General features: G+C 38.3%; 3 protein-coding genes across 10 annotated transcripts in view; 2 read left to right on the top strand and 1 right to left on the bottom strand.

Moving 5' to 3' along the window:
- Positions 1-7738, top strand: part of LOC106178322 (cyclin-dependent kinase 17) — a 56877-nt gene extending 49139 nt beyond the window's left edge. For all 7 annotated transcript variants that reach the window (XM_013561446.3, XM_087015864.1, XM_013561449.2 and 4 more), the window contains 8 exons: positions 367-427; positions 1902-1961; positions 2344-2441; positions 2904-3009; positions 3908-3950; positions 4265-4355; positions 4589-4666; positions 4851-7738. In XM_013561446.3, the coding sequence (XP_013416900.1) occupies positions 367-427; positions 1902-1961; positions 2344-2441; positions 2904-3009; positions 3908-3950; positions 4265-4355; positions 4589-4666; positions 4851-4882 (569 nt within the window). In that variant the 3' untranslated portion in view covers positions 4883-7738. The remainder of the gene's footprint in view (positions 1-366; positions 428-1901; positions 1962-2343; positions 2442-2903; positions 3010-3907; positions 3951-4264; positions 4356-4588; positions 4667-4850) is intronic.
- Positions 7736-14986, bottom strand: LOC106178323 (U6 snRNA-associated Sm-like protein LSm8). Of its 2 annotated transcripts, none has more exons than XM_087015868.1 (4): positions 14832-14986; positions 14369-14409; positions 8676-8803; positions 7736-8353 (listed from the first exon to the last, which is right to left on the bottom strand). In XM_087015868.1, the coding sequence occupies exons 1-4, from the start codon at positions 14860-14862 to the stop codon at positions 8263-8265; spliced, it is 291 nt and encodes a 96-aa protein (XP_086871994.1). In that variant the 5' UTR covers positions 14863-14986; the 3' UTR covers positions 7736-8262. The 2 variants fall into 2 exon arrangements, with proteins under 2 accessions (XP_086871994.1, XP_086871995.1); XM_087015869.1 differs by having other exon boundaries at positions 14369-14446; positions 14758-14899.
- Positions 14987-15100: 114 nt separating this feature from the next.
- Positions 15101-19189, top strand: LOC106178325 (large ribosomal subunit protein uL2m). The gene is made up of 5 exons (XM_013561459.2): positions 15101-15247; positions 15445-15595; positions 16051-16175; positions 17432-17692; positions 18682-19189. Exons 2-5 carry the CDS (start codon positions 15471-15473, stop codon positions 19143-19145), a joined length of 975 nt encoding a protein of 324 aa, XP_013416913.1. The 5' UTR covers positions 15101-15247; positions 15445-15470; the 3' UTR covers positions 19146-19189.
- Positions 19190-19364: the final 175 nt, after the last annotated feature.

Below are 19364 nucleotides of genomic sequence, written 5' to 3'. Positions count from 1 at the left end.
ACAGGCCCACATTCCAAAAATGGTTCAAGTTAATAAAGAGAGAAAAAAAAACTCCAAAGCCGTGAATCCATTTTGTTGCATGTTCACGTGTTAGATGCTTCCTTTTCATATCCGAGAGAAATTTTTGAGGATTCCTGGAGACAAACGTCATTATTTGCTAATCCTTATTATTCTAAAAAAATATTTAGGAAACTCCCCAAGTGATAAATGTTATTGTAATCTGTGCAAACACATACAGTAAACAATTGAGTCATGTTTTCAAAATCTAATAGCTTATTTTCTCAATTATTTTGTTTAAAGTTATCTGGATAACATAAAAAGTAAAAGATATTTTGAGTTTATATTGAAACTGCTCCATAATTTCAGGTCTGGCCAGGGCCAAATCAATACCTACAAAAACCTATTCCAATGAAGTGGTCACATTATGGTGAGTAGGCAGTTCAAGATAGACCAGTGGCTAATATCTTTGTTACCAAGGTTACATGGTCAGATGCACGCATCTTACCCTATCAGTAACAATGTAGCAGCTCTCTCATGGACACAGTTGTCAGTTAAGATAGACCATGGTTTTTGTGTCCTGTTTTAGTTTGGGTGTGGATTGTAATTTGACTGACACTTAGACCGCATTCACAACGAGTTGAGCCATGGCTCTACAAATCCACGAACTTAATATGGCGGACGTACATAAAAGAAAAACCGCCTAATCTTTTAATAGCGTGTGAGAGGCAGAGAGACTATTAAAAGATTAGGCCGTTCTTTCTTTTATGTACATCTGCCATATTTAGTTCGTGGATTTGTAGAGCCATGGCTCAACTCGTTATGAATGCGGTCTTAGTGAATTCAGTATGTCATGTTTTAGACAAAAGACCATTGATTGTTTACATACATGAAATTAAGGTCAAGAGATCTAGAGGAGGCTTTTAAAGGTCATGAATTTTAGATTGGTCATTGAGGAAACACTCACATTCAGACACACACACACACACACACACACACACACACACACACACACACGTGAAAGCTCAAGATTTAAGAAACGGGGGAAGATGAAATGGTTATACCAGAATGATGAAAATGGCTTGAAAATAGATTAAAGGAATGTTACCTCTCCCAGGAATACCTACAATATTACTTTTATTATATCTCCTTTCCAGTAAAACCTTTGAGATGTCTCCACTTTACCTAGTTAATAAATCAGTACAGTTATTGGTCTGTACAAGGTTTCTTCATTAGGTGTTGTATAACCGTCTTCATTTGACAGAAAAATATTGATTCTCTGAGAATGAGATTTTCCAGACTTATTGAGGAATAAGGATTTTTTCCCTTCCCGACAGTGATAAAAAGGTCCACGTTATCTTCTAAGACATATTTGCCCTGAAGTCAATCTCAGACTTCTTTATAGATTCAAATGTGTGTTTTTTAAATCACTCTAGAGGCTGTGATTGAGCATGGTTCATTGTATCGTTCCAGACATGTTAAGATTATTTTACCCCATAGTCAATCTGGTGTCCTCTAAACCCAGTGAAGCGATCAGTGCCAGTTGTGATATGAAATACACAGTAGACTCGGAGAATATGACATGCTGTGATCTTCATTGACTTTGCCTCAATTTTTTGTCCATCTAACCTCTGGCAGGCGATAACCTTGCTTTCCTGTATAGGGCTGATTAAAGGTGGTTCTCTTGGACTTGTGAAAGAGGGGCTAGATTTCTTTGAATTCTTTGGTAGGGTTTTATAACCCTGAGGTTTTGGTGTCATATCTAAATTGACTAAAAAGCAGGTTAGTAGGCTTGGAAGATAATCAACTGAGATGAAAAACTTTCATTTTCTGTGGAAGACTTTTATCCTGGAGGGCCTAAATCATTCTTCAATTTACTGAATCTTCTTTTTTCTTTTCTCCAGGTATCGTCCTCCAGATGTGTTATTAGGATCAACTGAATACTCTACACAGATAGACATGTGGTAAGCATACCAACAGATTTTATAAATTATATAGAATGACTTTATATGGTGTTAAAAAAACCAAGGGCATTTTGATGATCCTGAACCCCAACTAACCAAAACTGAAATATATTCCTGGTGCTCTTGTAATATCAGTTGTCATTTTCTTATGTTGAAAACTTTAGATTGTAGTCACTATATGTATAAATTGTGAGTTGAACGATTTGACTTGTGCATCCTCCTTATAGGAGTGTTGTTTTGTAGACAGATCCCTGGGTACCTGCCCTTTCCCCAAAACAAAATAGCATATAAATGCCCCCCCCCCCCCCCAAAAAAAAAAAAAAAAAGTGCCTTCTTTAACAAGGTTAAGTCATTGATTTAATGCATCCTTTCTGTGTTTCAGGGGTGTTGGTTGTATATTTTATGAAATGGGTTGTGGAAGTCCATTGTTTCCTGGCTCCACAGTGGAAGATGAACTGCATTTGATTTTTAAGGTGCTAGGTAAGGAAAATGGTCTTGATGACTATGACAAGTTGAGACTGATCAGTATTTATCAATAAATATCATTCACATTGAGGTAAAAAGTTTTGATTTTCATGATGCTAAGAGAGGAGACTGGAACTTATATTATTGTTTATTAATTATCAGAGACTATTATTCTTAATTCAAAAGCTGTTATCAGAGACTATTATTCTTAATTCAAAAGCTACTGAAGACATAATTTTATACAATGGCCCATGTTGATCAAATACTTATATCTTGGAAAGCATTTAAGTCTTATTTTCCATACAGAAAATGGCAAGCACATATTTTAAGACTTCTTAATGTGATAGTGGGAGTGGGGTATGGATTGGTGCAGGTCTCTTGGCCATTTGAATAAAAAACAGCAGCAGATTGAGGCATGTATTATTGAGAATAAGAGTAAATGGAAAGTGTTTTATGATGTCATATTTTATTTTTCAGGAACTCCCACAGAAGAGAGCTGGCCAGGAATCTCCCAGGTTGAAGACTTTGCCAGCAATCATTTCCCACATTACGAGCCAAAACCACTCATTAATCATGCCCCTAGGTAAGTCCTCCCTCCCTCTCTCCCTCTCTCCTCATCTCTCTCTCTCTCTCTCTCTCTCTCTCATTCACACATTGTATTTATAGTATATTATATAATAGTGCAATGTAGACGGCCAGTTTCTACATGTAAAGCTAAAACACTACGGTGTGGTCTCGGCAATGCACAATGAAGATATGTCTCCATTTTCTAATCCTTTTTGAAGGATCTGTGATGCCTCATTTTATTTCCACTGGGGTTTCTTTTGTCATTCCACATTTTACAAAACCATTTTTGTTCGTAGAATTGAAAAAGGGACTTCCTAATCTCTTTTTTAACATTTTTAAATATGTATTACTCTTTGCTTAACATGCTGTTCAGTTTATACTGAGTGAGAAGTTTAGTGGTTTTCACACCCCAAGAGCATTTCTGCTTTACTGACCAACTACTAGTAAATACTTTACTTAAAATGCGGCCGTTGGTTATATTTTTAAGTGTACAATAGTATCTGTACACCTCTGTGTGTTGAACTGCTAGGCTAGGTATCCACCCCATGTCACCCTGCTTTGCCACATTAGACATCGTTTAAGTTATGCCAAGGAAGATGCGCATCGCACGAGTTTGGACATTGTTGACAAATCAATATTCACTTTGTCCCCATAGTGACGCACAGTACATTAAAACTGGTTCTACTGACATATTCAACATATTGCTAATGATCTATGGCTTATCTTCATTTATTTTGATATACATAACTGGAGATGTTATGTGACTGTGGCTATATACACTTTACACGGTTTCAGGGGCGTTTTTGATGAAATGGGAGTAGTTTCTTTCTGTATATATGTCAAATAATTCACCACAACACTTCTCTCTGACGCTCTCACATGTGATACAGTGATATTTCTTGCCATAATTTCAGATTTGACCAAGCAGCCTTGGACCTACTAGGGAAATTCCTAGAGGTATGTAATATGTTACTATAGAATGTAAATACACAATTCACAGATACAAACACACAGTAGTCACTTTTACAAAGCAGGTATAACTAATTCTAGTTCCAGTATTGATATTTGAACAACTTGAATAAATATCTTTAATTTTTGTATCTGCTGACTTTACTTCTTCTGTGATTGTATCACAAATTAAATACCAGTTAGTCGTTGGCATTATTATACAATCTGTATTTGCTCTTTTATTTGAGAAGTGATGGATTCTATTTCAATGATTTGACATGAAATTCTGATCTTGTAATATAATGAGACAATTATATTTTCAGTATAATGTGAAGAAACGTATTTTAGCATCAGAAGCCATGAAGCATTCGTACTTCAACAGCTTTGGTCCTAATGCACAAAAATTACCTGACAGTGAGTATAGTCATGTTATCACAGGACATGGGCCCCTAAAGATAAAGTTTGATCACATTTGTTCATTTTGAATACAAAAGAATCAATTTTTGGACTTTTGTGGTAAGCCAACCTTGTGGTTTCACTCATATTTTATTTAGTTAATATTTTTTATTTTAACAGTACTTGATGACTAAAATCATTACATGTAATCCACTTGTAAAATAAATATCAAATTTGTTTTTTGTCTTCAGCTGTCTCAATCTTCAGTTTGCCTGGTGTGAAACTGGAGAAGGATCCAGGAATGAGGACATCATCGTTAGCAACTTCAGGTTGGTCATTTTGTAACATTGTGCTTGGTGTAATGTGGAATGTTCTGTTATGGTGTGATGTGACCATATCCCAAAACATTTTTCAAGCATTTATGTTGTCAGTTACCGATTTGATAAAACAGCACAAGATTTATGTGCAATAAAGCAAAGTTGTAATGATCTTGTTTGTGTTCTTGGTTTTCAGGGAGCAGACGGCGCCAGAGCATGCTGTTTTGAAGGATCACATAATACAGAGGAGAGTGGAGAGAAGTCACTCCTAAGGCCAATCAACAGTACCAGCCCTGTTAGAACTGAAGATCATACCACTGTTACAACCGACTCGACTACACTGTAGACAATGGGCCCGAGTGCCCCACAGCTGAAAAAAAAGGGTCTTCAGTTCAAAAGATAGTCTGTCAACCTTAGAACCAATTGTGGGTGTGTTTGACTTGAAAGAAGCAAATATGGACATCCAACATATGGGCAGGGCGATTGTAACTCGTCATCCAGTGATGAAATATATAGATTGATGGATAAAGGCCTGGGCTTTTTTTACTAAAGAAAAAGCCCATAAGAGGATGCAGACAAACCAGTTTCTTTCAAAGAAGCATCTTACATTATCATCATGCGTTTCACTTCAGACTTCTCTTGTTGTTGGACGGAGTTCCCTGCCTGCACTGTTGGGTTCAGGGCTTCTATGTATCAGTTGCCACCATGTCCAAGGACTATTGAAGTCATCTACAAAGGTTATAAAAGAGAAAAAGTGATATATGGATGTGCCAGATTTTCATCTAGCTGGGAGTCTTCAACTTTTGTGGTCTATATATAAGTAACAGAAGCTGTGTTCAGGTGTAAGAATCACACATGCTGCCATCTATATCCCAAGAGAAGCTCATCTAGACTGGGATCTGTTAATATCCCTTGAGCAATTTTGAGAAGAGGTCAGACAGAAGGTCATAATGTTTTATAATGTGATATGATGAGCAAAGAGTTCAATAGAAACATTCTATACCAGACAGTGATGGTATGGAAAGTTAGGACATGACGACAGCGGCAAAATTATTTGCCCGATGTAGTAGTATATTGGACATTTCTGCTCAATGCATTGGAATGGCCTCACATGAGAAAGATGACACACGTATATTTTAAAAGCACTTTTACTGTGTTCAGAGCTTTGTGCAAGATAACGGGTGTCCCAGTACAGAAGTCCACATTTCTGAAACTCAGGATGAAAAAAGTACCCTCTTCTGATTTATTGTGAAGCAGTGTTCAGACAAGACAACTTTTGACCTGATATTGGTCCAACTTATAAACCCGCGTTCAGACAAGACTACTTTTGACTTTACACTGGTACAACTATTAAAGTAGCATTCAGCCAGGACTACTTTTGACCTGAAATTGGGCAAACTTGCACTGTCAGACATCCATACATATTTTAGAACTATTGTCTTTGTGTAACATAAGTTAGTGGTCTGATTTCCAATACAGATTACAAGCACGAGATATTAAAGGCTGGGATAGATATTCACAATTTTTTTCACTCTAAAGGGACCATTGCATGATGTGGTTCTATTGTCTGTTGCTTGAATTGGTTCTGAGGTAGCAGTGAAAGGATGCTTGCAACCAATTGAAGGGTACCAATTTTTTTTAATTGTATGGAACATTGGAATGCTGTATCATGTACGAAAAGGCATGTCACAGAATGTGAGAGCAGAAAAGGAATTAAGTAAAAATTGGGTTGCTGCTCTACAATCCACTTTGTGAAATAATAAGTATTTGATCATGAACACATTGTCATAGTAAAAGTCTGTAGGTTTAGTATGTGCACTGTCACACAGTCTTAGAAGTTAGGAAGTTTAGAAATTTAGGGGGAACATAAACATGCTGTTTTACCTCACAGGAAGTATTTACAGCATAACATTACCTTATTGTCATTTAAGCTGCTGTCCATTCGACTTATGCTGGTTATGAATGATAATTATGCTTGTTGAATTTGCAACTGCACACTTGAATCTATTGCCATGGTTTTCTGCCCTTAATAGTAAACAAATATAAACTTACGCTTGAATCAACCATACCAAACACATCCTTCAGATTAATTCATCGTTGATTGGAATTTTACAGATTTAATTCAAGGAACAGTATACATGCTTGCCCCAGGAAAAAATTCACAACATATATTTGATGAACACATACTTTTGGAGCTATTCTTCTCTGCTGCATGCTCTTTTGGTTTGTGAATTTGCAGAGCAGGGGATGGGTTTCTGGTTAATTTGGAAAAACATGACAGATCTGAGAACATGAACTAACCGTATTCAAAGAAAATTGGATGGTTCAATATGTTGGCAAGCCTGTATACTGCTTCTCCATGCCACAGTCCCAGATATTTGGTCACCCAGTGAGTTCTCTTTGTTATTAAGTAATTAAAATATCATTCAGTGCAATTGCAACCCCACTCTATGATACAGTCCGTTGTTTGGGTATCTTAAGTATCTACCTTGTTCAAGTTGTTCATAGCAATTCATATGTTCACAGTGTTTTTAGTACAAGACTTGAGGTCAGTTTCCACTGGAGATGGGCCGTTTTAACCTCGTCTTTCACAGCAGGATGTGCAAATACAATTTCTAACCACGGGAAATCAGTCAAACTTCAATTAAAAAAAAAAAAAAAGAGGTTCATTGAAACAGCTAAAAAGGAATTTGGTTGACAAAGTGAAAAAAAAATAGCAGAGGCACCTGCAAGAAAAACTGGTACTACATCAGGTTGGTCAATATCCTCTGGAAATGGGCCGAAAGTTGATGAAATGAAGTAGGGCATCATCTATAAATACAATCATTGCCAAAAGGAACTGTTCAGTGTTGTCTTAAAGACATAAACACCACCATTGTACTCTGGATATATTATTTATTGCATGTCCACCATGCTAAAAGACAGTTGTATGTATTTCTGTCGTGAAAACGGTATAAGTGAAGGATTTATGAAGACATGTACATGTAGACGATATTGTGTTTAGTGAAGGAAATTAGTCTTGTAAATTTCTTTTACGACTATAAACTGAGATATGAAAAAAATATAAGCCATATTCAAAAATCAGAGTTATTGTTTCTTTATTCTTTTATTTATATCAGTCAGGGCAGTTAAAGATGCCTTTGAACTAAATAGTTGTGGAAGGAATCTTCTATTCACAGTAAAAACCTCTTCGGGCAGTTGCATGTATTTACATAATGTACATTATATACAAAAAAGTCTTTTTTTTTTCATAAGCTGGATCAATTAATATATGTGCAATGCTGCAACCCAACTGTACTTATGACAAAATTAAAAATTGAAAACTAAACATTTCTTTAAAAGAATACTAGCTGTACTGGCAGAATCCCAATATGTTGTAGCACTATGAGTCTCGAACACTGCATCAGGCAAAGACTACAATAATTATTTTGTTTCCATTTCATATCGCTGAGGCACAACCCTTTCCATCTATTCTCACTTGTCTGCCACTTATTTTTCAGGCTACGGTCAAACAATTTGTTTCTAAAACTTCATGGTGACGTTAGAAAACGGAAGGATCTCCTCAAAAGGTAGCATGACATCAGTAAATCTTATAGGATAATTTAGTATCAATGTTGTACTGGGTTAAGAGGTTCTGCCCTGATGTTAACATAGTCTACTTGTTTGTCCGCTTCATCGTCTATCTCTCCAACTACAGCCCTGAAACAGAAACCAAAACATTACACACTAATTACACTAAACCAAAGAGTTTTAACCACCTAAGTATTTGGATAGGTATTTTTCTGCATATAGTATTTGATGGACAATTTGCATGATGGCAAGAGCCACAAGCATGCTTTTGGATAATTTCATACATGTTAACTACAGGAACATACTGAAATTGTATGATGTCATACTTTGTCCTTATACAGAACTTATATTTCACTTAGCAGATTCACCAACAAATGATAAGCTGGGTAATATTTAGTGAACATTTTGAATGCCACTTAATTTAGAACAACTCTCACATAAGATTGCTTACACATTGTCTCCTCTGATTATGTACAAGCCTAATACCACTTGCTCCACTCCCTGCTGTGAACTGTACACTCTCTCATGGCTTTCATCTAATATAAGGTTGATTGTTTGATCGAATCCTTTCAGTGTCCCCTGAAAACATACACAGCAATTAGCAGACAAGTTGGGAAGTTGCAGGGAAACTGTTCATGGAAAATGAAAGCAAAAGGTGAAGCCTTATTTGGTTATTATACTACAGTATGTTGATGATTGTGTTAGTTGAGACCGTGACCTCTGACATTGTGTTCCGTTCCCATGAGGCATTAGTAGTAATGGTTAGGTGTTGAATAAAGTTCAGTGTTCATTGAACATGTGAATATTGCGTTGTTCCACATACACACAGTCTGGTCCATACAAAACTGGGACCGAGATCAACATGGTGGCAAGCGGTGGAGAATAGAGCAATCTTCATTGACTGAGTGAGTGATAGATACTGATAATATTCTCTTAAACATAAGAATATTAACTTTGCCGTTCCACGTGGTCTGTCTACTGAGAAAATGGCGACTGGAAGCAACGAGGCCGATCCGGCAGTTCCATTTCTCCACGTTAATACCAATTTGCGTCTCCCGCCAGAGCTTAACTTGCAAACCGGTAACGTACCCGAAAACTTTAAAGCTTGGAAGAGACAGATTGAAATATACTTACTAGCTAGTGGTATAAAGAAAATGGAGAAAGAAATTCAAGTAGCAACCATTATTAACTGTGGCGGTGAATCACTACTCAAAGCATATGATCACTTTGAATGGGGTGATAGCGACCCAAATGACCCAGACGAAGTTCTGAGAAAGATTGAAGAGTACTGCAACCCCCTCATAAATGAAATGGTAGAATCACACAGATTCTGGACTACTCCGTATGTGGAACCAATTGATCAGTACGTAACTGAGCTGAAAAGCAGAGCAGCTTCATGTAATTTTGGCCAAATGGAGGACCGAATGATAAGGGACAAAATAGTATTCAGTACCAGTGGCAAGCTGCAACAACTGTTATTGAGAGAGGGTGACCTTGATCTCAGGAAATGCATTAAAATCTGTCACTCCTACCAGCAAGCTAATAATCAAGCAAAGCAAATGTCCCAGGCACAGGCAAGTGTTAACAAGCTCCAGCAAACTAAACCTCCACAGAAGCGAAGGCAAGATAAACCTCTGCAGGCCAAGAACAGTAAGCCACATCAGGTTAAACTCTGTAAATATTGCAACACCAAGCACAGTATGAGAAAGGAAGATTGTCCAGCTTGGGGGAAAACCTGCAATGGCTGCAAAGGTAGGAACCATTTCAAAGTAGTGTGTAAAAAGGTGCGTGTCGTCACAGGGGAAGAAACTTGTGCAGAAGAAGATAGTTGGCTCAATTCTGTGAACTCTGTAAATAAGCACAGAAAAACTGATATTTTGACAGCTCAAATGACTGTAAATGACTGTGATGTACATTTCCAATTGGACAGTGGAGCAGATGTGAACATTATCAATCAGAGATATGTCAAAAGATCACAGGCTCATGCATCCTCTATGACTTTACACATGTTTAATGAGTCTACACTCAAACCCCTTGGAGAAGCTGACTTACTAGTACACAACCCAAGGACTGGTGACAGTGAAATGGTGCACTTTGTAGTTGTCTCCAATAAGTTACAGCCTATCCTAGGACTGAACGCTATTCAGAAACTTGGTCTTGTTACTGTGAATAAAGACAAGTTTATTGCCAAAGTAGTGGGATCTAAGCAGAATGCACCGGGTGACCTCGGTGAAGCAACCCTCACACTTGACCCTGATGTGAAACCCAGAGCATTGCCATGTCGCAAGATTCCAATTGCCCTGAAGGACCGTGTCAAAGCAGAGTTGGATTCTCTAGTAGAGCGACAAATACTGATACCAGTGACTGAGCCTACACCATGGGTTAGTCAGATGGCTATTGTGCAGAAGCCTAATGGAAAAATTAGAGTGTGCATTGATCCACAACCTCTTAATACAGCGCTGATGAGAGAGCACTACAGACTGCCAGTATTGGATGACATACTGCCAGAATTGAACAATGCAAAAATATTTTCACAGCTGGACGTTAAAGAGGCGTTTTATCATGTCCGCCTGGACGAGGAGTCAAGCAAATACACGACAATGATAACACCGTATGGTCGCTTTAGGTGGTCCAGACTGCCGTTTGGTCTAAAAGTCTCGAGTGAAATATTTCAAAGGAAATTAGATGAAGCCCTGAGTGACATAGATGGAATATTCTGTGTTGTAGATGATATCATTATCGCGGGACAGGGTGATACAGAAGCAGAAGCTAAAGCAGACAATGAAAAGAAGCTGAGCATACTGAAACAGAGGTGTGCTGAAAGAAACATAGTTCTCAATGAAGAGAAACAGAAAACGGGCCTAACGGAGATCACTTTCCATGGACATAAAATCTCTAAAGATGGAGTAAAGGTTGACGCAGCCAAAGTGAAAGCCATAATTGATATGCCATCACCCACTGATGTGAGCAGTGTCAAGCGTTTGTGTGGCATGGTGCAATACCTATCGCGCTTCTTACCAGACCTCTCAGGCATGATGGAGCCGATCAGAGAGCTTACTAGAAAAGACGTACCATTTCAGTGGACTAAGCAATGTGAAATGGCACTCAACACAGTGAAAGAAAGCCTAACTAAAGCACCATTGCTGGCATATTTCAGTCCTGAGAAGGAAGTTCGACTCCAAGTGGATAGCAGCCAACATGGATTGGGCGCTGTGCTGTTACAAGAAGGCAAGCCAGTGGAGTATGCCTCAAGATCACTTACAGCATCAGAAAGGAAGTGGGCCCAGATTGAGAAGGAAGCACTCGCTATCTTGTATGGTTTAGAGCGTTTTGATCAATATACCTATGGACGGAAGGTGATAATTGAAAACGACCACAAACCATTGGACTCTATCCTACGTAAACCCCTCAGCAGTGCTCCCAAGCGTCTACAAGACATCATGATGAGACTATATCGATATGACTTCGAATTTCACTTTGTAAAGGGAACCTCACTCATCATTGCAGACTGTCTAAGTAGAGCACATTTGATGGATGACCTAGAGCACCGACCTAGAATCATGGACATCAGAGTGAATGAAGACATCTCCGATGCAAGATTGATTGAAATTCGTGATGCAACCTTAGCTGATGAGGACATGCAAGTTCTAAGTGACCTTATTGAAAATGGTTGGCCAGAGTCAAAAGTGAGTACACCAGATGTGTGTAAGCCATATTATGATATAAGAGACACACTTAGCTTATATGAAGGCATAATTGTTAAAGGGGAAGCTGTAGTCATTCCTAAAACAATGCGTGCAGATATTAAGAAAAGATTGCACAAATCACACTGTGGCTATGACTCAATGATAAGAAGAGCCAGGGGAACAGTATATTGGCCGAGTATGAATGCTGAGATTAAACAGTTGGCTGATAACTGTGAGGCATGTCAAGAAATGAAGCCAAGAACCAGTAAAAACCTTCTTAATCAGCATGACCGAGGAACGAGTGCATGGCAGAAAGTTGGTTTAGATTTGTTTGAAATCAAAGGTAGAAATTACCTTGTGACAGTTGATTATTACAGCAACTTTATAGAAGTAGACTATCTGAACACTACTACTTCCAATGTGGTTATCGCGATTCTGAAGAAGCATTTTGCGAGATATGGTGTCCCGATCACCTTGGTATCCGATGGTGGGCCGCAGTTTGCGTCAAGTGTGTTTGACCAATTCACGAAGAAGTGGGGTATAAGACACATAAAATCAAGCCCACACTACCCAAGAGCAAACGGAAAGGCTGAATCGGCAGTAAAAACTGTAAAACACCTTATGTACAAATGCGTTAAAAACAATGAGGATCAGTTTGAAGCTCTATTAGAACTAAGAAATGTACCAAGACAAGAAACTGGGCTGAGCCCGTACCAAATGGTGTTTGGAAAGCCAGGACGTACATTCTTACCGTCGGTTGCTAAGAAAAGCAAAGATCCTCAGGTGTTAGAAAAGATCAACAAAAGAAATATATCTGTGAAGAAATACCATGATAAGAGTGCGCGTGACCTGCCCAAGCTCAAAATAGGTCAAAATGTATACTTTGAACAAAAACAAAATCAACAATGGATTTTAGGAAAAGTATTGGACACATGTGATGAACATAGTTACCAGGTCAAAGCCCAGGATGGAGCTACCTATAGAAGGAATAGGATACACATACGTCCAACGAAAATTGAACCCTACATTCGTGATAAATCTCCAGCACGTATGACTAACAGTGAATTACCAACTGGTGGAAAACTACAGGACTGTCAGAATCCTATGTATACTCCAAGTGACAATGTTACAAAACAGTGTGAGAATTATCACAGTGCTGCTAATGCTAATGAACTGACTGAAACAAAAACTGTGGAATCTGCAGATTCTATTATAACTGGAAAAGAAATTTCACAAACAATAAGACCAAAACGTGAGTGCAGAAAGCCCAATTATCTTAAGGACTATGTAGTTTACAAGTGAAATTGCTGTAAACATGATAAGACATTTTCTAAGGACTGTTTACATGGACTGTAATTTGTTTCAGGAATCACTATGTAGTTTACAAGTGAAATTGCTATAAACATGATAAGACATTTTCTAAGGACTGTTTACATGGACTGTAATTTGTTTCAGGAATCACTGGATTTCTTTGTTCTTGTATGCAAATTTGTGCATTGTTTTCATTGACATTATCAGAACAGTTGTGATTTTCTTGTTCACTTACATTCAAATGTTTGATATTTGAATCTTTAAAGGACAATGTTACTTAAAGTTTAATGTATGTTTACGTGTTCAACGACTGAAAAGGAACACTGGCAGATTGTTTGCAAAAAACTATTATATTCATAGACTTTTCTATTGTGGAATGGAGAACTGTTTATTCTGGAGTTTTATTAATTGCAAGGAAATGCATTGCCATACATGACTGTCAAAGACTGGTTACACTTACATTGACTTTGATCAGTATGGATCTAGATCTGAGTACCAGACAGATCATATTTTGATTGGGCAACAGTATTTGTATTGTGAACTTGTTATATCTCCTCTTAGCTCACTTTGTTCTTTGTAGAGCATATTTTTCTTTTATAAAGAAGGGGGGATGTTGATGATTGTGTTAGTTGAGACCGTGACCTCTGACATTGTGTTCCGTTCCCATGAGGCATTAGTAGTAATGGTTAGGTGTTGAATAAAGTTCAGTGTTCATTGAACATGTGAATATTGCGTTGTTCCACATACACACAGTCTGGTCCATACAAAACTGGGACCGAGATCAACACAGTACACATTCGATACGATTACTGGAATAAAAATGTAGTTTTTGTATGCATTAAATCCACTTACAAAAATCAATTATGATTCCGAAAGAAAAAATGGTCAGTCCTAAAATATAGCATGCATTTTATATGCACATTGTAATAATAACTTCTACACCTCTGTTCAAAAAAGTTAAAAAAAAAAAGCCATAAATATTTTGTATTTACACGTTATAAAACTAATAGTAGAGAGCATGTAAAATGTAACCTGCATGCATTTTAGTGCTCAATAAAGAATTATTATCATTATTATTATAATTATAATTATAGAAAAATGCCATGACCAAATTAAAATAAAAATACATCTATTGGATTCTACTCACCACTATCATTCTGCCATCTGATGTGATCACAGACACAGTTCCTGGCTACTGTTAAGGTGAACACACAACCACGACAATCTGATAATACACTACACTTTATTTATTATACATTAGATATATTAAAATAAAAAGGATAAATACCCCCCCCCCCAAAAAAAAAAAAAAAAACACTGAAATAGCCAACCAAAACAACGTCTTTGTGTAAAAAAAGAAACGTCAATAATTTAGAATACATTAAAGCGACAGCAATTTGCACTCTCTTTTTTCATCATTAACTTTAAAGAGCTTGCCACGCAGTAGTACTACTAATAGCAAATGGTATTAACTATAATTAAACATAATACTGCTAGATATTTTACTTTCGCTTGCCTTTGAGTTTGCGAACTTACTCTGCGAATGATATATTTCTGCGTAGCTATTGCACAAAATAACTAAAAAGTACTTCCCACAAGATAAAAGATACGCCCAACGTATGATTCTATTGCTGAGGCCATCAGTTGCTTCAAATCTAGTTCTTTTAACAATAAAATACTATCGTCACACTAACGTTTCACGCTAATTTCTAAGGCCGCCCCGCATGCGCTTCTCGGCAGGAAGTGATATAGAAATAAAAGATTGGATAAACTCTCCGAACCAGTACTATTATTTTATTACTTTATAGAATTTAAAACAGATACATTTTGAATATCATACATTTTTCACCCATATTAATTTTTTGCAGCAAAAGATATTAAAAATTGTACATGGATCTCTCTTTTTTTATTATAAGAGTATTTTTCAGTTCGTAAAATCCGATCTCAGAGTTAAAATGGAGGAGCTTGGCATGGGGAGAGAATGAGAAATGCTAGATAGATTTTTGGAGGCGTTTCATGGTGCATTGTGAGTGTTTATTGAAACCTTACATCAGAGTATGTTATCATGGTGTTGTGGGTATTTATGATTGGATTAAAATATTTGCAGCCGACGACACTATTTGTCGACGGTTGCTTTAACCCTAGTACGTTGATACTCGAGTTAAAATTTTTGTACATATAGCAGTTGACATTGATGGTGATCATAATCTATCATTTTCTTAGGACTGAAAAAGGAAAAAAGAAGCAAGATGCCATTTAATGTTTTCCAACGGACACTGCGCGTTGTTTGTCTAGAGAGTCCAGCCACAAAGGTCCTTGTGCAGTCCTGCCTTTTTAGAAGAAACCCCCTTACTGAGGGTTTGGCTTCCAATAAGTGAGTGGACTTGTATATTGTAAACTTATGCTAGAAATTTTTTCTGCTTATTTGATATTCAAACTGTTATATAAAAAAACTTCGCAGAAGTTGCAAAGCCTAATGAGTGTATAGTTACTAGTAGTATAAAGCATTTGTGGTCATTATGATAGCTGTGTGGTGAGATGTTCCATTGAATTCTTGTTAGGCTTGTACTAACACATGCACGAATCAAATTATTTCAGTGATTAATAAACTGTATAAAGATGTGTATAGAAACTCTTTGATCATATATGAAGTACTTGAATTTTCAACAAAATATAAATCATACAGGTTTATCTAACAGAATGTTTTTTCTTTATAACTTAAAAATTTCCTGGACAAATGGCATTTCAGGGAAAACCCCCCTCACAATAATGCCTGTGTCTAAATATTAAATATACCCCATTGTTTACAAATCTTTTTCCTATTTCCAGACATAGCGTGCACACGTCAGCATGTCTGGCTGGTAGATACTCTGGCCGCAGGCTGGCGGAGAGGCCAGAGGAGTACACCACCAAGCCTCTCCGCCTGGTGAGCACCGGAGGCTGGGATGAGGAAGGTGTGCAATGATGTTCCTTCACTAAATATTGATCAGAGTATTTGGATGTTGTGTTGGTACCCACTGCTTCCCCTCCCTGACACAGACACACACATGCACGCATGCATGCATGCACACACATACACACAGAGAGTTGCCTGCCTTTAGCGCATGCATTTTTAGGATTTTTATTTAAGGGAATTTTCATTTCTGGGGTTGTTGCTTGATGGCACTCTGAAATTGTTGAGACATTTGCACCTACTTGTAATCTTGTGGCCTAAGTTTGTGTGTAGAGGTTGTATTAAAGTCATAATAACTCTTCATTTTGGCCAAAAATTGGATTTTCCTGGAGTAAACGGCAATTTTCCCGTACTTACCAATGGTCAGCGACCCCATTCCTGCATTCAAAGTTAGTCCAGGTTTTTTTTCCTAAACGATTGGTTTTTTGTTAAAATCTCTTAAGAGATTTTAACTGACGGAGCCCACTCTGACATTGAATAGTCACGCGATATCGAGCGGGGTTTTCTGATGACCTACTTAAAACCGCGGAAAAAGCAGACAACAACAGTTTATTACAATAAAATAAGATTCATACGATATAATCGTCTTATTGCTCAGAATGCATGTATATCTACAACCTGTGCAGTTCTGGGCTTTTTGTTATCCAACACACTGTACAAAAACTCGCAACTTACGTCTGAGGATTGCGTCATGCGCCTGCTGTATCTTAACCCGCCACATGTTATTTTGGTCTCGAATGCACGCGAGAATCCGCATGATGCCCCAACAGCCTTGGCAACGGATGCCTTGACGACCGGGAAGAAAGGCACCGAAAGCCCTATTGACAAGCACAGTTTTTAGTTTTACTACAATAACAGCCGTTTTAGTGGTGAAATGCAATATAATATATTTCCATGTGTTGTTTAGAATGTATTTCTTGCGGAATTTTGAATCTCAAAGAAAGAGTTATTATTGCTTTAAGTTGTAAGTCTGTCAGAGATTTTATTACCAATTTTTTATTGATGACTGCGTGTAATTGGTTATAACTTTTTTTCTTACTTTAGTTTCACCGACCTTGTTTTGACATTCATTTTATGTTTTGTGTTAAAAAGAATAAACCGCAGAAGAAACTTTTTAATGTGGTCAGACAAATTAAGGGTCCCCTTGAATGTGCCCTATTTAAGTGTCAATCTTTGCAAATCTCACATTAAAGAAAGAGCATGTTGTAGTTTATGTAACAAATAAATGATATTATATATAAATTCATAACTCCACAGGAAACCATTACTCAAGACGGCTGGGTGGGGGTAACAGAAGAAAATACCGCATGATTGACTGGAACAGAGCTCGTCTCGTACAGGGAAAGACACCGTATAAAGAAGTTGTCGTTTCTCTGGATCGCGATTGCAACCGCAGTGCTACAATTGCCTTGGTGGCTGCAGGGGAGGTGAAACGCTACATCCTGGCCACGGTCAATATGAAACCTGGTGACATTATCACCACCTTTCCTGCTTGTCATGAGATGAAGACTTACACAGGTGAGAGAGAGTATGTACTTGTATCAGGTGAAATCACCCCCTACCCCCCCCACCCACCCACCCACCCACCCACCCATCCCTCTCCTCATGCTCCTCAAGTGATGACTGTGAGAGAGAGTATCTGCCATCACTTGTACGTGTAATGGGTGAAATCACCACTTAACCCCCTCCCCTTCCCTCTCTACATGCCCAGTGTCATCAAATGGAGATTCAGACAGGTGATAAGAGTACGAGTTGTTCTTGCAACAGGGGAAATCACCACCAAATCCACCTACCCTTGTCATCAAATGAAGATTAAATTAAGTAAGGTCTTCCATTGCTGTTTTTAAATGAAAAAATAAAGATCATCCATTAATTTCAATTCAAGTGAACAAAATGAAGCGACCTCAGTTAATAGGTATAAAAACTACACTTCCTGGTTTGCTAAATTTTATAATGCAGAAGTCAGAAATGAGCAGCTACCTGGTGGGTTTACCCATTTTCAGCCCCTTCTCGCATCATCTGGTTCATTTAGCTGACTCGTCTGGGCTACTAGTATAAAGTTGTCAGTCTCTGAAAGTTGGCCATCCCAGTTCAGTGGACTACTGGATATAGAAAGAGACCCCCCCCTGGTCTGGGCTACTAGTATAAAGTTGTCAGTCTCTGAAAGTGGGCCATCCCAGTTCAGTGGACTACTGGATATAGAAAGAGCCCCCCCCCCACCCCCCCACCCCCCCACCCCCACACACACACACACACACACACACACACAGGATACTTATCTCTTCAAAAATGATGTCCTCCATCTTAAAGGGATGAAACTGCCATTTAGTGAAAAAGTCTGAAAATATGGCAAGGGGTCCTGATCTCTCCTCCCAACTCCCCCACCCCCAACTCCAGTTTTAATTGCAGATATGCATCAATCTCAAAAATGATATTAATGTCTCAAAAATGTTGGAAATCTGCAAATAATCGAAAAAACCTCACCTCTGATCTTGTTTCCTTTTCAGTGGCAGGTAAAGAAGGGGACTGTCACTCTGTGGGCTCCCTCCCCCTGGGGACCCTGGTGAACTCCGTGGAGGTGTACCCTGGTACCGGGGCCCGCTTGGCCAAGTCTGCCGGCTGTCAGGCCAAGGTGGCCCGGAGGGTGCCGGGGGCCGTCTTGGTGGCCATGCCCTCGGGGAAAGAGGCCATGCTGCACCCTGGATGCATGGCCACAGTTGGACAGATCGCTAACCCGGACCACTCCAAGCTAAAGTTGACAAAGGCCGGCGTAAACCGGTGGTTTGGGATTAGGCCCAAGAGTGGTTTGAAAAAGAAAAAGACTGGGTTCGATGGGAAGGCGGTAAGGAAGAAGAAAATTCAGCAGAAAATGGCGGGAAACCCTCTTTTGCGTAATCAAATGAACCCAAATCTCAAAGTTCTTACCTGGAATGAAGGGACGAGATTGTGGCGAGATGATAGTCATGTTTGAGTCCAGAGTATATAGAAAAGAAATAAAAATCAGATTTAAACTTATATCATGTGTCTGTATGGATTTACTAGAATTTTGAAATGGACAAAGTGGAGCATGACTGTATGTAATCTGGAAAAGCACCCCCTGGGATTAGGTCAGCAATTTATATCCTCTACATAAATGTAATCTTGGGCCTAATCCCAATATGTAATCTGGCAAAGCACCCCCTGGGATTAG

The sequence above is a fragment of the Lingula anatina genome, chromosome 6, assembly GCF_051362555.1.
Source record: "Lingula anatina isolate TDL-2025a chromosome 6, LinAna3.0, whole genome shotgun sequence".
Classification (NCBI taxonomy): Eukaryota; Metazoa; Brachiopoda; class Lingulata; order Lingulida; family Lingulidae; genus Lingula; species Lingula anatina.
Note: the sequence above shows the minus strand (reverse complement) of the source record. Positions and strands in the feature narration are given on the sequence as shown.